This window comes from Rana temporaria, chromosome 1 (assembly GCF_905171775.1).
Source record: "Rana temporaria chromosome 1, aRanTem1.1, whole genome shotgun sequence".
Classification (NCBI taxonomy): Eukaryota; Metazoa; Chordata; class Amphibia; order Anura; family Ranidae; genus Rana; species Rana temporaria.
The window spans coordinates 530582935-530603074 of NC_053489.1; the positions used below are offsets into that span (position 1 = coordinate 530582935).

General features: G+C 40.0%; 1 protein-coding gene across 2 annotated transcripts in view; it reads right to left on the reverse strand.

The window, feature by feature from the left end:
• MAP9 (microtubule associated protein 9) overlaps positions 1-20140 on the reverse strand; it is a 116722-nt gene that overhangs the window by 43872 nt on the left and 52710 nt on the right. For both annotated transcript variants that reach the window (XM_040332136.1, XM_040332127.1), the window contains exons 7-8: positions 10009-10214; positions 1241-1299 (exon numbers count right to left, since the gene is read on the reverse strand). In XM_040332136.1, coding sequence (XP_040188070.1) covers positions 1241-1299; positions 10009-10214 — 265 coding nt within the window. The remainder of the gene's footprint in view (positions 1-1240; positions 1300-10008; positions 10215-20140) is intronic.

Sequence of the window (20140 nt, forward strand, 5' to 3'; positions counted from 1 at the left end):
TAACTTTAAGTGCCGTTCATTGGCACCATGCTTAGTGCATTACTGCCAACATAGTAAGGGCTCCAGTAGACTAAACTTTGCTCATGCGTTATTGTGGACTTTACAACAAATCATTTTGACCTTTCTGCATCCGGTGGCACAGCAGGAATTAGATGCTGGTTCTCAGAGGTTTCTTACTGCATCAAAGTATTTTATTAAAACAGCTATAAATACAACAGCAGCATTGCAGTTAATACCCAGATGCCTTTAGCATCAAAATTAGCCTGATGAACGGGCTTAGGTATCAACTGTGATCCCGCTTTTGTATTCACGAGAATTTGTACAAAATACTTCAGGTTCAGCAAAATACCTCAATAAACTGACTCCTTGTTTTTACTTGCATAGTGCCCCTAGCGGAGCTATAAGATCCTGGGAGTAATGATATGTGGATTGGTAAAGGTTTCCTTGGAGACTGCAGAGTCTTTATATTTATTGAATTTGTTGCATTTTGTAACCTTTTATATATATCATGGTTCCCATGGTTGCTGCAACTAATTTGGAATGTGATCCTTTTCTGTGACTCCACTTATCATTAGAGATGGGCCAACTTGCTAGGAGGAGTGGAAAAAGCATTAGTGATTATGGGGGAAAAATGTAGTGTGTAACAGTGACTGGCCTTCACACCGTCTTTGAGATATTTGGAAAATAAAGTAGAAAACCAATGAAGTGCAATGACCCAGAGGCAGCCAGGTATAATGTTTTAAAACAGTTAAAAGGGCAATATATGCACTTTAGAAATAAAATATATGTAGACAAAACCAGACTATTCACAAGGCAACCTAGGCAGAAGCCTAGAGCTGGATGAATGTCTTGTGCAAAATGTATTTGTGGGCTGTTCATGCCTGACGGGGTTGGCTATTTTAGTACAGACAGAGCAAATAAGGCAACTATTCTGTTACAATTTAGGAGAGTGGCATGGGCTAGAAGTGACAAAACAACACCCAAGTTAGTGAAGATGTTTCCATATTGCATATATCTTATAGAGCACCAATGACGAAAGTGTTATTTTAAAAATATTGTGTCCCTTTAAGGTAGACTAAATAGAAGAACTCAATATCTCGTTGTGCCCTTGTATAATAAGTATGCTTGCTTTTTAGCATACTCATATTAAAATAAGGATAGGATAATATTCTTATTTTCTAAATGCTTATTCCCTAAGCATATCCGTTCCAGTTTTAAAGTATGTAAATAAAGTAATTACCTGCTTGATTGGGATCTATCTAGTTTGAGAAACTCCTCTGTCTTCTTTTGAAGATCAAGCTGGAAATACAACATTCATTTTTAGGATATATTCATTTAAACAAATGGCAAAGCTTTGTTAACAAAAAGGAAACAGTTGAATTTCAGATATCACAAATGCAGCCCTTAAAGTGGATGTAAACCCGATTCATAAAATTTGAGCTGGGCACATATATCTGCAGTATTTTGTTATATCTCTTCAATGAGCCAAGTCCCATAGCTCTCTCCTGAACTGTTCCTCTGTTATCAGCCTGATAACTCCTGACAAATTCTTGGACACTTTAGACAAAAGCAGCCTGAATCCTCTGTCCGGGGAGGTTGCTGAAACAGGGAGCAGGTCCTATTACAAAACACCTCTGAGAGTCTCTGCCTATGATGAGTGGGGGTGTGTGCCTTCCCTCCAATCAGCAATTTTAGCTATCTTTGCTGTATGCCCAGACATCACACTCTGTGTTAACCAGGAAGAGAAAATCTCCTAACAGGATCTGAACTTTCTAAACAGTATATAAGTGTGAAAACCTATGTAGGGAGATTTGGTTCATCCCTGTGTATCATCTGAGGCTGTTCACTTCACTGGGTGTATGGAGGGTGAACATCCACTTTAACCCTTATAAAAGAGAACATACTGTAAATTATAGTAAATACATTTTCCTTAGAGGAAAGTAAACTTAAAGTTTATTTATGGGGTTGGGCAATAAAGAGTCACTAGTAGTTATTACATCCCAGTAAGAATAGAATTAATTTGGGCGAAAAATGGGAGTTTAAAAAAGGTACCAAAAAATATATACAAAATAATTTTTATAAAAATATAGAAAAAATTATTAAACACAAAATTTTCTTTAAACTCTCAATACACATTTAGACATAGCATATCATTTAGAGATCACGTGCAACCACTTAAAGTTTACTCCTCCATAATGTTATATTATTCAATAACAATTGCTGTTTAACCACCTTACGGGACTCATTACATTTATTGTCATACCTGAAGGACGTTTGGGCCACCTAGAATTCTGTCCAAAAACTCCAAGTTAGCAATCCCTATATTCTAGCTTGTTGCTCGTATATGAAAATCATTGGATGCTCACTCTCTGCATTACAGGAATGGTTTTCATCCCCCAGCAACAAAGCAGGACACGAAGAATGCAAACTCAATGAAAGTTTAAAAGAAAAAAAAGAAGTATTGCCAAAGCTTTTTTGGCTATGTTTCCCTTCTGGGTCACAGGAGTGCACTTATTTTTGCTCCTCTGTGACCCAGTGTTATCCGGCATTAGGCATTAATCATCAGGCATTAGAAGGATTCAGACAACAATGTGCTGACCATTAGATGGCTCAGCCTTTCAGCCCGCTGCTTCCACCCCCTCCACAGCCCATCGCTCCATTGAGTGCTCAAAGGGCAGAGCAGAGACTGACAGTCACTGCTCTCTGCTCAGAGCAGACCGAGAACTGAGCGGTCATGTGGTCACTTTGGTGCCATATTGCAGCCATGAGTATGTATGTTTTGCTTATCTAGCCCACACTTCTCCTTTAATTATTGGACAACTGACCCGGAACAAGTATATAAATAAGGACTTTTGACTTTCCAAAGTGGTTTTCTTATTCAGGGTAGGTGACTTAGTATTAAAGCCAGAGGGTTTGCATAACTAGCATTTTCAGAAGACAGACAGCAATAGAAATCCCTCTATTTCTCTCATGACATCCGTAATACAGGCACTTTGGTAGAATTATAAACAATATCTAATTACATCCAGCCCAAGCCAATTCTGACACTTGGCTCCTACATTACATTAAAATTACTCAGAACCCCCAAACATTATATATAGTTTTTTTTTAGCAGAGACCCTAGGGCAGTGGTGGCAAACCTTGGCACTCCAGATGTTTTGGAACTACATTTCCCATGATGCTCATGCACTCTGAAGTGTAGCTGAGCATCATGGGAAATGTAGTTCCAAAACATCTGGGGTGCCAGGGTTCACAATCACTGCCCTAAGGAATAAAATGGCGGTTGTTGCAACTTTTTATGTCACACAGTATTTTCACAGCAATTTTTCAAACGTGATTTTTTTTTTCGGGAAAAAAAACTGTATAATGAATACAAAAAGAAAAACCAAAAAACAGGTTAGCCTGTTTTTTTTTGTCTATTTTATTTTTACACTTTCTCTTTAATCACTTTTATTTCTATTACAAGGAATGTAAACATCTCTTGTAATAGGAATAGGGAATGACAGGTCCTGTTTACAGAGAGATCTGGGGACCACATCTCTCCTCTAGGCTGGAAAGCCTGAGATAAATAAAATAAAAAGATCTCAGCATTTCCAGCTAACAACACTCCAGAGTTTACATCTGCCGATGCCGTGAGTGACGTCATAACGTTGTGCCCAGCCTCAGAGTCATGATGATGGCCTGGGACCATCTGGTCAGCTCTATGGTAAATGTCTGCTACCGGCCATTCATTCTCCGGCTCGCCGTGTCACGTGATGCCGATGCGCGTGACTGGCGGCCGCGATGTCTGCCAGTTACCCGTGATCGGCAGTGACAGAGCAGGGACGTGGAGCTCTGTGTGTAAACACAGAGCTCCACGTCCTGTCAGGGAGAGAGGGGACCGATGCTGTGTCCCTTGTACATAGGGACACAGATCGGTCACCTCCCCCAGTCAGTCACCTCCCCCCACAGTAAGAATCACTCACAGGGAATACATTTAACCCCTTCCTCGCCCCCTAGTGTTAACCCCTTCCCTGTCAGTCACATTTATACAGGAATCAGTGCATATTTATAGCACTGTTCGCTGTATAAATGTGAATGGTCCCAAAATTGTGTCAAAAGTGTCTGATATGTCCGCCGCAAAATCGCAGGCCTGACAAAAATCGCAGATCGCCGCCATTATTAGTAAAAAAAAAAAAAAATCATAAATAAATCTCCTATTTTGTAGGCGCTATAACTTTTGCGCAAACCAAACAATATACGCTTATTGTGATTTTTTTTGCCAAAAATATGTAGAAGAATACGTATCGGCCTAAACTGAGAAAAAAATATATATATTTTTTTTTAAAAATGGGATATTATAACAAAAAAGTAAAAAAATATTGAGTTTTTTCCTAAATTTTCAGAATTTTTTTGTTTATAGCGCAAAAAATTAAAACCGCAGAGGTGATCAAATACCACCAAAAGAAAGCTCTATTTGTGGGAAAAAAAATGATGAAAAAATATAATTTGGGTACAGTGTTGTATGACCGCGCAATTGTCATTCAAAATGTGTCAGCGCTGAAAGCTGAAAATTGGTCTGGACAGGAAGGGGGTTTAAGTGCCCAGTAAGGAAGTGGTTAATAATATATTATTATTAATAATAATACAAAGTAAATAACCATATCAAATGCATTGATTCTTTAAAAGTCTTGTTTCCAGGTATGATATATAAATTGGAATGCTATATTGTTCCACTACTACACTCCACTACACAATGGTTATGCTTTACTGCTCCTAGTATAATTTACCATGGTGGCCATTGCATTTATTTCAGCAAAAGTGGGGGGGGTAAATAAATGAGGCTAGTGCTTCTTTGTATGAAAGCCACAGCTCTAACATCTGCAGCAGGATGAAGGTATAGGAAGAGCTGTATTATTCAGCATAAAGCAAAATTTACAGTAAAAAATATATACTGTTTGAAATATATAGCGGCAATCCAGCCCTGGCATACACTTTAGCATAGGTAATGCTACAATTCAGATAAAAAAAAAAATCTACTTAGAATTCAGCTTTAAATAAACAATACAATCTGTGCAGTGAGTGGGTCCCACGGCTCTCCTTGTCACTGCCTCCAGTATTTAGACTCTTGCATCCATCTTCTCCTGAGGATTCCCATCATGGTTGGGTATTAATAAGAAACAAATACACCTCCTGCTTGGTCTGGCTTTGCCTTTTAATGGAAATCCATTTTGGTTTACATTTATAGCCATGTAAATATGAATGCGAGCCAGTAGAGTTTAGTGAAAATATTGTAATCGATATGTGAAAGGGATTTAAAAAGCATGCTTTCCTTTATGGTTGTAACTTCCCTATGCACATTTGTTCAGTCGCAGTTACATACACGTGCTTTTCTGCTTAAAGGGGTTGTAAAGGTCCATTTTTTATTTTCTAAATAGGTTCCTTTAAGCTAGTGCATTGTTGGTTCACTTACCTTTTCCTTCAATTTCCCTTCTAAGGGGCTAGATTCAGGTAGGGGCGCGCATTGTTACGGCAGCGCAGCGTATCGTATTTACGATAAGCCGCCGTAAGTTAGAGAGGCAAGTGCTGTATTCACAAAGCACTTGCCTCCTAAGTTACGGCGGCGTAGCGTAAATGGGGCCGGCGTAAGCGCACGTAATTCAAATGAGGATGAGGGGGCGTGTTTTATGTTAATTTTTTGTGATCCGACGTAATTGAAATTTTTCCCGAACGGCGCATGCGCCGTCCATGGAATTTCCCAGTGTGCATTTCTCCAAAGTACGCCGCAAGGACGTCATTGGTTTCGACGTGAACATAAATTACGTCCAGCCCTATTCGCGAATGACTTACGCAAACAACGTAAAAAATTCAAAATTCGACGCGGGAACGACGTCCATACTTAACATTGCGTACGCCTCATAATAGCAGGAGCAACCTTACGCCGAAAAAGCCTAACGTAAACGACGTAAAAAAATAGCGCCGGGCCTACGTAAATTTGTGAATCAGCGTATCTAGGTCATTTGCATATTCTACGCCGAAAACGACGGAAGCGCCGCCTAGCGGCCAGCGTAAATATGCACCCTAAGATACAACGGTGTAAGAGACTTACGCCAGTCGGATCTTAGGCTAATGTCGGCGTATCTCGCTTTCTGGATACAGAAAGAAGATACGCCAGTGCAGCTTTGAATTTACGCGGCGTATCTATAGATACGCCGGTGTAATTCAATGCTGAATCTAGCCCTAAATGTTTTTTTTCCTTTGATTTCTTTGTCTGAATTGCTCACTTCCTGTTCCTCCTCAGTAAGCTGTTCTGGCTGACTAACCACCGCTCGGATGATGGGGGCAAGCTTACTCAAGAGAAATAGGAAGTGAGAAATTCAGACAAAGAAACAAAAACATTTAGAAGAGGAATTGAAGGAAAAGGTAAGTGAACCAACAATGCACTAGCTTAAAGAAACCTATTTAGAAAATAAAAAACAAATCTTTACAACCCCTTTAACTACTTGCCGACGTAGAACAGTTCTACGGCGGCAGGTCGGCTCCCCTGCGCGAGAGCCCGTAGCTCTACGTCGGCTCTTGAAGCGGCCACTTGGGGCCCCCTGCTCGTCCCTGACTCCTGTGCGCGTGCCCAGCGGGCGCGATCGCAGCCGAGCACCCGCGATTGCTCATTAGAGAGCGAGGACCGGGAGCTATGTGTGTAAACACACAGCTCCCGGTCCTGTGAGGGGAGAAATGCCTAACTGTCTGTTCATACAATGTATGAAAAGCGATCAGTCATTTTCCCTATTGAGGCCACCCCCCTACAGTTAGAACACACCCAGGGAACATACTTAACCCCTTCCCTGCCAGTGGCATTTTTATAGTAATCCAATGCATTTTTATAGCACTGATCGCTATAAAAATGCCAATGGTCCCAAAAATGTGTCAAAAGTGTCCGAAGTGTCCCCCATAATGTCGCAGTACCGGAAAAAAAAAAAAAAATCGCTGATCGCCGCCATTACTAGTAAAAAAAAATATGAATAAAAATGCCATAAAACTACCCCCTATTTTGTAAACGCTATAACTTTTGCGCAAACCAATCAATAAACGTCTATTTTGTTTGGGAGCCACGCCGCACGACCGCGCAATTGTCAGTTAAAGCGACGCAGTGCCGAATCGCAAAAAGTGCTCTGGTCTTTGACCAGCAATATGGTCCGGGGGTTAAGTGGTTAATACCCACAGATGAGATTGTGGTTTACTTTTCCTTTAACGCAGTGCTAGTGGATCTGCTTAAACCCATATGATTCACTAAAACAACATGTACTCTTAGTGGCCTATCCTGTAACTAATATGTCAGCTATTATTCAGCAACAATGCTGACTACACTATTATGCTGCGTACACACGATCAGACATTCCAACATCAAAACCATGGATTTTTTTTCCGACGGATGTTCGCTCAAACTTGTCTTGCATACACACGGTCACACAAATTTTGTGTGTCAAGAATGCAGTGACATATATAACACTACGATAAGCCGAGAAAAATTAAGAATTTTTGTGCGTTGAATTGTGTACACAGTCAGAATTTCCAACAAGAATTTTTGCTGTTGGAAAAATTGAGAACCAGCTCTCAAATATTTGTTGTCGGAAATTCCGACAGCAAATGTCCAATGGAGCATACACGTGGTCAGATTTTCTGACAACAAGCTCACATTGAACCTTTGTTGTTGGAAATGTGTACACAGCATTAGCCTGCATTCACACCTGAGCAGAGTGAATTCTTGATGATTTTGAAGTATTTTTTTTAGGTGTTTTATAGGTTCTTTTTTTACAAGCATTTTTGCATGTTCCAAAACGCTGGTAATATAGTCAAAATACTCAGTCAGTCAGATTAGTCTGCCATGATTTGCCCTCGGTAAAGCCATGCTGCTTTGGGTCCAGCAAGCTGTGTATTTTTAGGTGATCAATGATCCTTATTTTCAGGAGTGATTCCATTGACTTGACTACAATTGATGGTAAACTCACTGGCCTGAAATTGCCAGCTTCTACCTTGCTGCCCTTCTTGTGAATAGGTACAGTATTAGCTGTCCGCCAGTCATGGGGAACCTTTCCTGTTAGAAGGAATTGATTAAAAAGATCTTTTAATGGTCCAACAACTATATCTCAAAGTTATCTTAGAACTCTGGAATGAATACCATCAAGGCCCATTGTTTTGTTAAGCTTTAATCAAGCCAGTTCCTCTGCCAACTCTGTCTCCAGAAATTCTAGAAATGAACAGTCATTACCAAAACCAATAGGATTCCCCAACGTGTGATTGTTATTGCAATTTATTTCTGAGAAGACTGAGCAGAAGGAATTGTTTAAATGGCTTGCTACAGCCTGGTCTCCCTCAACACATGTGTGTTGTGCCCGGTTTTTATTTTTGTGATCCCATTGTATTTTTTCCTTCTATCACTAATGTACCTAAAAAGATTTTATCTCCTTTCTTAATAGACTTAGCAATTTCCTCCTCTTTCTGTGCTTTGGCAGCACTAATAATGTGTTTGGCCTCCCTTGGTCTATTTTTATACTCTTCTCTGCCTGCTACACCTCCTCTTTTCTTCTAGAATCTTCTATATGCCAATTTCTTTCCTTTACTATCCTACTTGCCTCTTTAGTGAACCCTATTGTTTCTTTCTTCCATTAATAGTTGCTAAACTTGCCTGACATATAATCTAGTTGACTCCAGGATGGTAGACTTTAAAAGTGCCCACTGATTACTTACCCCTGGCATTTTACTTCAACCTTTCAGTATTTTTTTTAGAAACATCCCAATTTCAGCAAAATTTGTCCTTTTAAATTCTAAAACTTTTTCACAAGAGCTTCAAAAGGATGCCACTGAAGTCTTCCACTCCTCCATGACGACATCATGGAGCTGGATGTTAGAGACCTTGCGCTCCTCCACCTTTCGTTTGAGGATGCCCCACAGATGTTCAATAGGGTTTAGGCCTGGTGACATGCTTGACCAGTCCATCACCTTTACCCTCAGCTTTTTTTTAGCAAGGCAGTAGTCATCTTGGAGGTGTGTTTGGGGTCGTTATGTTGAAATAGTGCCCTGCGGCCCAGTCTCCGATAGGAGGGGGATCATGCTCTGCTTCAGTATGTCACAGTACATGTTGGCATTCATGGTTCCCTTGATGAACTGTAGCTCCACAGTGCCGGCAGTACTCATGCAGCCCCAGACCATGACACGCCCACCACCATGCTTGACTGTAGGCAAGACACCTTTTTCTTTATACTCCTCACCTGGTTGCCGCCACACACACTTGACACTATCTGAACCAATAAGTTTATCTTGATCTCATCAGACCACTGGACATGGTTCCAGTAATTCTGGAATGACAGCCATGCAGACAAACTTGATTGATGCAGTGTGTGGCGTATGGTCTAAGCACTGAAAGGCTGACCCCCCCACCCCTTCAACCTCTGCAGCAATGCTGGCAGCCCTCATATGTCTAATTCCCAAAGACAAACTCTGTATATGATGCTGAGCATGTGCACTCAACCTCTTTGGTTGACCATGGTGAGGCCTGTTCTGAGTGGAACCCGTCCTGTTAAACTGCTGTATGGTCTTGGCCAGCGTGCTTAAGCTTAGTTTCGGGGTCTTGGCAACCTTCTTACAGCCTAGGCCATCTTTATGTAGAGAAACAATTCTTTTTTTCAGATCCTCAGAAAGTTCTTTGCCATGAGGTGCCATTTTGAACTTCCAGCGACCAGTAAGAGAGTAAAAGCAATAACACCAAATTTAACACACCTGCTCCCCTTCACACCTAAGACCTTGTAACACTAAAGGGTCACATGACACCGGGGAGGGAAAATGGCTAATTGTGCCTAGTTTGAACATTTTCCTAGGTTCCAGGGGTGACGAGGGATCAGGCTTTTCTTGTGACAGTTGAAAAAAGATACAGAGAATAATTTAGAAATAACATTACCTTATTCCACAAATTTAAATTTTACAGAAACTTGTAACATGACTACAAAATATATACATAGGCAGCAATATGCTTACCTTCTGTGAATGTTTGCCAAACATTTTATCTTCTTCACTAGAGTCAAATATTTCAAATGTTTTTGAAAGACGAGGATCTTTGTTTTCCCCTTGAGCAGACTTTTCCTTTACATTGGTTAACATCATTTCGAGAACCGATGGAGAACCTTCTTCACTGACATGTAATTCAGTGTTCCCATGGCCATCATTGTCTCCAATCTTGAGATCTAAATGAGATGTATCCCCCAAAAACATTAAATTGTTTAATAATATTTTATGTGACCAATGTTATAATCTCATGGGTTATTTTCCTGAAGGCTCACATTTTCATTCAAAGGGTAACTCCACTTTTGTGTGAAAAAATTATTTTAAAAAAACAAGTTGCCATTATGATTTAAAAAGAGTAAACACAGTTGATTGATAGCAAATGGTATCAGGCAAACACTAACCATGAGTGAAAGAAAAGTTTTTATGTTATCATTCATATTCTCTGTAAAATGGGCAAGAAATCACAAATTCTGCCAGGGTATGTAAACTTATAAGCACAACAGTACAATAACGACACAAGCCATATTGTAATGTAACATTATTAAAATGACCTTTCCTTTGCAATCGGCAGTGCTGTAATTTTCTGTAAAATGCAATCAATGCAATATAGAAATTTGGGGGAGTTCTGTACACGGATGGTGTACAGATCACCCCCCCCCCCTCCCCCGAAATTTAAATTTCCTGCTTCTGCAATTGGCTCACTGATTTTCCCAGAAGTCTGCGCTAGGATAAAAATCTGATTTTGTGCATCTGCAACAAACATTTCAATTGTGGTGAGATACTCCCAAACGGTTATTCATGTCTAAGCCTAGGTTCACACTGCTGCGAATTCAAAATCGCGGTAAAATGCGCAATTTTACCGCGATTTTGCGGCTGCGATTTTGCCGCGATTTCGGCCGCAATTTAATGTAAATCGCGGCTCGAAACCGCAAAAAGTAGTACAGGAACTACTTTTTGAAATCGCAGATGCGGCGTCGCACTGATTAGGACAGTGCCATTGCCGACAATTGCCGCCGATTTGAGATGCGATTTGACATGTCAAATCGCATCTCAACTCATTCCAAATCGTACCCAGTGTGAACCAGGGCTAAAGGTATGCAGACCTTGCCACTTTTCTAATTAGAGTCCTCATGTAGCAGATGATCACTAATCAAAAATTCACTCCCATTCACATCCACTTTGCACATGAACACAGACAAACAGCGATTTCTTCAGAACAAAGGGTAGGAATCTGCAATCAAGTTTGTTAAAGTCCCTGCAATGAACATAGATCACCCAGAGGGAATGATTTTGGATCTGTTTTTTAAAGAAGTATAGCCAAAGCTTTTTTGGCTGTATATTTCCTATGGATCACAGGTTTGCAATTTGTTCCGACATCATAGAGCCGGCCCAGGCCATATGGTCAGGATCTACCCAGATGCCTGGACCAGCTGCTTCTGCCTTCTCCATAGCACACTGCTCCAGTAAACCCTGAAGGGGCAGAGCCGGCAAAAAACTAAAAGATTGCCAGTAAATCACTAGGGTATAAACGCTGCAAAGCAAAGCTCAATGTATGAGCAAGCACAGCGTCCCTTAAACACTTTCTGTCGGGTGTCATATGACATCCTGGACTTTGAGCGGGGATATCTGAATGCAGCTACAGGCATCATTTAAATATCGTCTTTTAGAGCCAGCGATTCCATATACCATAAGAATGATCATAGCGACTTTTCCACCCCGGATGTTTGTCATAGAGATTTCCAGTGTACCACATGGACCACACCTCTCTATGTTCGTCAGAGGCCGGGCGTGATGTTATGAGGTCACGCTCGTGCTCTGCATTCAAAAAAATGGCGCCGCCTCGGCTGGTAAGCCGGGATCGTTTTTTATTTTTATTTTTTTTATTTTAGGCTTCCCAGCCTAGAGGTGAGATGTGGGGTCTTATTGACCCAATATCTCACTGTAAAGAGGACCTCACATGACATATTCCTATTACAAGGGATATTTAAATTCCTTGTAATAGGAATAAAAGTGATAAAAAAAAATTCAAGTAATAAAGTAAAATTAAAAAAAAAATTTAAAGCGCCCCTGTCCCTGTGACCTCGCATGCAGAAGCGAACACATACGCAAGTCCCGCCCACATTGGAAGAGGTGTTCAAACCACACATGTGAGGTATTGCCACGAATGTTAGAGCGAGTGCAATAATGTGTGTCTTCACAGCACAGGAGTTCCCACTGGATACAGGGCTGTGGAAGGATATATTTAGTGAAGTTAGGTATAGATAACACAGTCTCAGTATCACCGATAGCGGCCCATAGTGAAATATAGGATTAATAAACTAGGCATGGCCATCAAGAGTTCACTATAAATATAAAAGTGTGACACTAATAAAGTAGATTGTGGACCGGCAGGTCTGCTCACCCGTGATGACAGGAGATGACCTGCTCACTCATTCAGGCAATGTTTGCCTGGAAAGCAATAAAGAGTTTCTGGTTTAAGGATTCAACCAGGGCCAGAAAGGGGTTACCAGGTAGTCTTGTATATTAGGAGGTATCACTCAGTAAATATTTCCTTCTCATACATCTCATTGTGCATCCATACTACATTACCCCCTTGTCACTTCTTCTTTGCCTGTTGTAAATTCATGAGGTGCCTGTCTCTACTCAGAGGGTAGATTGTCTAGACCACATCTTGACCAGTACATTTTCCTTAGATCCTCTTTGACAAGATCAATGAAAATTTTGATCCAATGGTTTTTATGCAGGGGAGGCATTTTAGTAGATTTGATAGATTGGAATTTCTGGCTAAAAATGAGAATGAAAGTTGAATGCTTCCCTACCCCCTCCCATTCCTCTTTAAATAAATGTTAATATTTTTTAGATATATTAATAACATCAAGCTTTCTGTTGATCTTCTGCTGTCTATTTTCACCATTTTTATTTATGTTAATATAGTTTTAATGTTTGATGCATGACAACCAGCAGCAATTCACTAGTATGTAGTGTTGATGGTGAGGGTGACATCTAGTGGCGAAAGGTACAAATGCATCCCTTTTTTAGGGTATAAATACATGACCACTACTAGCCCCCCTCCCGCCCCCCATCCCAGAAGAAGCTCATGCTGATTGGGCGAAACATGTCGTCTGTCATGACACCACGTGCGTGAGGCTCCGACGTCACCCTTGATGCAATTTTGCATGTCTGCACCATGGACTTCTTGAGAACTGCAGTATCCATCTAGACCTGCCGAGTTGCTGTTATGGAGACCAGACCAGACGAGTGGCTGTCGCTCCAGACCCAGAGGAAGACCGTATCTACTATCCCTACCCCCGATTGACTCTCAGTGCATTGCCTGGATGAGTGAGCAGGCCATCTCCTGTCATCACAGATGCAAGTCTATGTTGCCAAAGGATGGGTGAGCGGACCTGCCAGTCCACGATCTACTTTACTAGTGCCACACTTTTACATTCATAGTGAACTCTTGATGGACATGCACAGTTTATTAACCCTATATTTCACTATGAGCCGCTATCAGTGATACTGAGACTGTTATCTGTACCCAACTTCACTGAATATATACGTCCACAGCCCTGTATCCAGTTGGAACTCCCATGTTGTGAAGACACACAGAACAGCATACTGTGATTAAGTGCTTGCTGTTTATAAAACAGTGATCCAAGGATCCTTTTTTGACCGATATACTCATGGAGTCACACATCCACACATTTGCTTATATGAGTTTGAAATCTGGGCAATAACTTTAATAATTGATCAGACATCTTTTTTGAAGACTTGGCTTTTTATGCAAGCCTTCCCTGCGTACCCTTTTTAAATTTCACCCTCTTTGCTGCTCCTTGCAGCTCCTAGTTTCCGGGTCTCTCTTCCCCAGGAACTCTGCTAACCGTGTCGGGACCCTTCGGGGTAAGACCGCACTATATTAAAGATACGTCTCAACTCAACATCTTATGGCTCTTTATTTCACTTCACAAAGCCAGGTTACTACTCGATGGGCTATGATTGTGATACGAGTTTGTTAGTAGTTCTGAATGTTGCAGCTTCATTTTGATTAGACAACTTTGTCTTTTTTTAAATCTTTTGTCTGCGATGCTGGTGGTGGGAATTTTTTACCCAGTTTTTTTTTATCACTATTTATCATTGTGTATTAAAGTTCCCTGATCTAAAGTTGCATGGTCCTTAGAAATCTCTTTTAGGTGGGGTACTTCCCCACCTTGTTTTTTTTATTTTTTTATAAAAAACAGCATTTTTGCTTGCACATGATTGGATCATAGAAATCAGCAGAGCTCCCCCTCATTTCAAAGCTTCCCTTCAGATCTAGAGCAAAAGCACTTGCAGTGCACAGTAGGTTTGCCTTTAGAAAATCAACCTCAATGGGGTCGATTTACTAAAGGCAAACCCACTTTGCACTACAAGTTCACTTGGATGTGCAGTCACTGTAGATTGTTGTAGATCTAAAGTGAAGCTCTGAAACGAGGGGAAGCTTTGTTGATTTTATCATCCAATCATGTGCAAGCAAGAATGTTGTTTTACATTTTCCTTGCATGTCCCCCTCAGATCTACAGTGACTGCCCTCCCAAGTGCACAAGTGCAAAGTGGATTTGCCTTTAGTAAATGACCTCCAATGTGGTCTATGCAGGACTTTCGGGAAAATAGTTGATCTGTCAGGTTGAATAATGCTTGCTTAGGGTTTATTCCAATTCATGTTTATACACTATTCACTTTAACAAACAGTTGAAAATCACCATAATTGAAAAAGTGGCAGTTTTAAAACTGAAAACTGTTACTACCTTTTAGAACACTGCGATACAAAACTAGTGCACATACAAACCCCATGTAAGCTTTTACGTATGAGCAAAAATTAAAAAGAAAATGTTTATTTAGCTTCTGTGAGGATGTTTCAAGATGAATCTGGCATGCCAGCTATGCTCCAAAAATATAAATGCAAAGGCCTACTTGTAAGCTGAGCACGCTTTTCAATCAAGACATTGGACATCAAACTAAACAGAACAAGTGGTTTATTGACGGATTATTGATGGACTATGCTTGAAAATGCTTTATGGGTATTAAAAGAAGATCAATGGCTAAAAGTCTTTTGTTTACTTATTTTTTAATTCTGTCTAGGATTAGAAATGATTTTTTTTCATTTATTTTTTTATTTGAAACGAAAAATCCGTAAAGTTTATACAATGCATTTTCATGCAGCCCTCGGCTTATTTGGTACAACTTAATGTGTTATGTTAGATAGTAGCAGGAAAACCTAATTCTAGAACGTGCTTTAACAAATAAAGCACATTGTATTGCATTTGAATTCCAACAGAACATGGTCATTCAAATCCATTTGACAGCAGTGCCCCTGCTTTTTAGCGCTCCTCTTTTGAACACAATACCATTTCATATGGTGAGTTTATTTATACAAGAGTTCTGCAGGCCTGGTCTGGGTCTATACTCAGGCCCAAACCCTCTGCATTCTGTTGTTACCTTATTATGTCTGTTTTTGATACCTACCTCTTATGTTTCAGTTCCTAGCTCCCGATGAAGCGGACCAGCTCCGCGAAACTAGTAGAGCCAATTGCGGAACACTGTACATGGTCAAAGGATTGAACCACGAGTGGACCAGTGCGAACCAAAGTTCTTCAGTGATCTATACCAACTAATTCACTCAGCACGGCCCATTGCCTCTGGTTCCAAACAATCCGATACATGTTTTAAGAATCCAATTTATTTATTGTTTTGTCTATATTGTTATGTGGTTATTGAATTTAAAAATTTTGTATTTTTATATAAAAAGTGCCTACAAAGTCCATTTTTTCGCTCCCCCCCTCTTCTCAATATATTTCAGGATGTGGCACTATGCTATTTAAGGATGTATTGGTTGCCATCCAAGGGCAAAGCAACCTAACTTTTACAATAGCAGGTTATATTAGATTGATATTCAATTATGTCAGCAAGGCGATATAGCAATCCATGTAGATCAGGCTTGCGTGTTCGCTAAACATGCTACATACACATATGCTAAATTCTGTTATATTACAGTAACAGGCCTCTGAGCCAAACCTTCTTATCCTATAGGGCAAAGCAGAAATGATTGTGTAAATCATTGCAGTCAATGTCAAATGCAGTTATCAAACCTGATATCTAAAATAGGAGGCAATGTGGAGGTAGAGCAGTTTTCAGTGATAGGCCAATTCTTCAGATTTTTAGTCTTTTCAATTTTGTCAAAAGCAACCTAATCTGTCCTGCTAGAACACTTCTAAGCAAACAAGTATGTTTTATGCACAAATGCTTTATTGTAAAAAAATCACAAAGCCCGATCCTCAACCCTATTAAACACAAATTGCAAGCCTTCTTGTCCAACGTCAAAACCTTCCCTAACAAATGCTCTTTGGGCTGAAGATGCACACATTTCCCCAGACACAGTGCACACTGGGTCACATTCCCAAAGACAATTCTGTGGAAAGCCTTCCTAAGAAAGCAAAGGCCGTTATACAGTAAAACAGTGAATTGGATGTGACCTGGCACATATGGAGACCTCCATCCCTAAATTAATTTATAGAAAAGGAGAACTGTGGGACTTTAAATGAGGCACTGCCATGTCAGATAGGAACAAAAGCGACATAAAATTGAAGTTACAGTACACGATTTATTTTTACAATCTAAAATTCATATCAGATTTTTTTTTTTTAGTTCCAATAATTTTTATTGAAGATAACAGACATCAAAAAGAAAAAGAAAGAAAATCAATGTCATTCACAAAGACAGTACAGTCCATATCCAGGGGTGTAAACCTCCTAAACCTTTCACCAACGACATAAGTGAGTATAATAGGCCAACAACAGCCGTCCACAAGCAATGCGAATCGACCCATCATAGAACAGTTAGCCACCCTAGAAAATCTCTGAGGAAATGCCCCAACGGGTCAGGCGCAGCGATTGCCATCCCCCGAGAAGCCCCAACGGGATCACACTGCCTCTCGGGTCATATCAGATTTTTTAAGAAATACTTTGTATCAAGTAGATAGGTAGTCACATGACTTACACTAAATATGCTGCTCAAAGCATGCAATACCGTTAAGAAATAGACATGATAAATGTACATGATAAAATAAATTGGTTGAGAAACATAATAAGAACAGGTAACTCTTGGCATCTAGTAGCACTCGACGCGTTTCTTGGCATTTCAGTCCTGATGAATGGTTGCAATGCCAAGAAATGCGTCAAGTCCTACTAGATGCCAAGAGTTATTTTATCATGTACATTTATCATGTCTATTTCTTAACTGTATTGCATGCTATGAGCAGCATATTTAGTGCAAGTCATGTGACTACCCATCTATTTGATACAATGTATTTTTTAAAACATCTGATATGAATTTTAGATTGTAACAATAAATCATGTACTGTAACTTCAATTTAATGTCAATTTTGTTCCTATCTGGCATGGCGGTGCCTCATTTAAAGTCCCACAGTTCTATTTTTCTATAAAAGCTGTTATACAGTAGCGGGGGACTCCATAGAAATGCTCATGGCTTTGGAATGGGACATCCAAAAAACTCATAAGAGTGATGGTCAAGTTTGCACACAATTTTCTATATTATGTAGGTGTTTCTTCATTCATTTTCACTTTCCAGGACCAATCCCCAATAATTCCTTTCCATTCATTGTTCCATCTCTGCATATTAATGAGTAGAGTATTGCACACAATGCACTCTTTACAGTTACCAGGGTGAACTCATACCAGTATATTCCAATTAAGAACTAAAATTAATAATATTACTATTTTTTTTTTTTAGTCCCTATACACACACACAACCATCACTGCCCTCCACTCTATCTTGCTTATCTACCTTTCAGCAAAAATATAATTATATTTTACAGCATGATGTTTCTTAAACCTGGGGAAAGCACAGCTGTGTTCTATCAGGTACAGTAAAGTATTTTCCCTATTTCACAGAAAACGATTTTCCATATCCCATGCACTGACACAATCAATCCATAGCGCGTCATTTAAGGACTAGGTGAGTCAGATGCAATAGTGCACACAGCTGGGCTCCTTTCTTTCAAGACACACTTGGACTTATGAAGTCTTCCTTAAGCTGAAAAGATGTACACTTCACAGAAATCGCTCAATAAAACTGCATTTAGGAAGAACATGAATAATGACCAAACTGTAGTTTCCAAGCAGGAACGGTGTCACAATTAAAAGTGTCAAGTTAATCCATGCACTCTAGCTGGGAAAGCTGTACACTGCAAGCAGTTTATTGGCAGGGGTTCCCAACAACAATGCTCACATCCCGTCAATAATTTCTTGCATATCATTGTGTTTTAAGATTTACTTGTATTTTCATTTTCAAAGACCCTCTGGCTTTACTGAATGTGTATCCCTATTGCAGACCATACACACAATACATTTGTTCAGTATAACAAATGTAATAAAAGAATCATGTCTCTTGGAAACCAACTTTACTAATTAGGCAGCTCAATTAATAAAAATGTTTTTTTATTAATAATAAACAATCAGTTCTTAATGCATCTCTTCAGGGCTGGTCATCTCTCCCTATCCGCAGGTAACCATTCTCATCAGCCTGTCACTGCTTTGTACAGGCTGAGTGGCCACAACTGTCTGGAACCACTTGTGAATCCAGCCAAAAGAATCCTGAGATTCTTGCTTGCGGAATCTGCTGCCAACCTAACCTGTAAAAATCAGGCTTAACCCCCCCTGACGGTAAACCCGAGCGTGACTCGGGGTTGGTTTTTCATGTTAGGATCGGTAACCCCGAGTCACGCTCGGGCTGGACGGGCTTACCTTTCGCTGGATCCACAGGCTTGGTTTACTTACCTTGTCCCTGGATCCAGCGATGCCACCCCGCTGTGTGAGCGAGCGGGACCTCCTCGCTCGATTCACAGTCCCCGTGTGCCGCCGATCTCCGTTCCCTGCGACGTTACGACGCACAGGGGCGGAGAACGGCGCCAAATTCAAAAAAGTAAACAAACACATTACATACAGTATACTGTAATCTTATAGATTACAGTACTGTATGTAAAAAAAATACACACCCCCCTTGTCCCTAGTGGTCTGCCCAGTGCCCTGCATATACTTTTATATAATAAAAAATGTCATTTCTGCCTAAAAACTGTAGATTGTCCAAAAGTGTCCCTTTATGTCAAAAATGGTTTTAGATCAGCTAGAAAACAGCGATAATAAATTATAATCACTTGCAGAAATGTGCGATAGCGATTTGCGGGGAAATTCGTCATAAAAAAAAAAAAAAATGACAGCGACAATTCTGCAACTGCAAATTTCAGTGATTTTGAGTTGATTACATTATTGAATAATTTTTATTATAATTATATTATTATTTGTTATAATTATTTATTATATTATAATTTATAATTTTGTTTTAAAAAAAAAAAAATCATACCCGGGATGCCTAGAAGACTCTTGCTTGGTCAGATTTAAGTGAGTTATTTCTAAAAATTACAGGCCTACAGTATAAAACGCCAATTTCCTTGCAAAATAATTGTACCGCTTTTGGTACGTAATTCCAGACAGAATCATACCGCCAGGGAGGTTAAGGGAGATTTTTGTTCTGGTAACTATTGTCACAGCAAACCTTTCAATAGGGACACATGTTCCCATGACATTTTTTTAAAGAGAGGGATTCCCCCAATTGGGGAGATATCCCCTTATATACTGTTGCATATATAGGACAGGGAATTGAGGAAAAATTCCCCACAGGCAACCAAAAAAAAAAAAAAGCAACCTTTCCCTACTCCATCTAAAACAGAACAAAAAAGTTTGATCTTCAAATATACTTTAAGACCCCTTTCACACTGAGGCGTTTTTTTTTTCAGGCACTAAAGGGCTAAAAATAGCGCTTATAAAGCGCCTGAAAACGCCTCCCCTGTCACCCCAATGTAAAAGCCTGAGTGCTTTCACACTGTTGTGCAGCGCTGGCAAGATGTTAAAAAAAAGTCCTGCAAGCAACATCTTTGGGGCGGTGGAGGAGCGGTGTGTATACACACCGCTCCTCGCGGTGTGTATATATACCGCGAGGTATACACCGCGATTACAATCAATTTAAAAGATATAGAGCGAGAATACAAAACAGC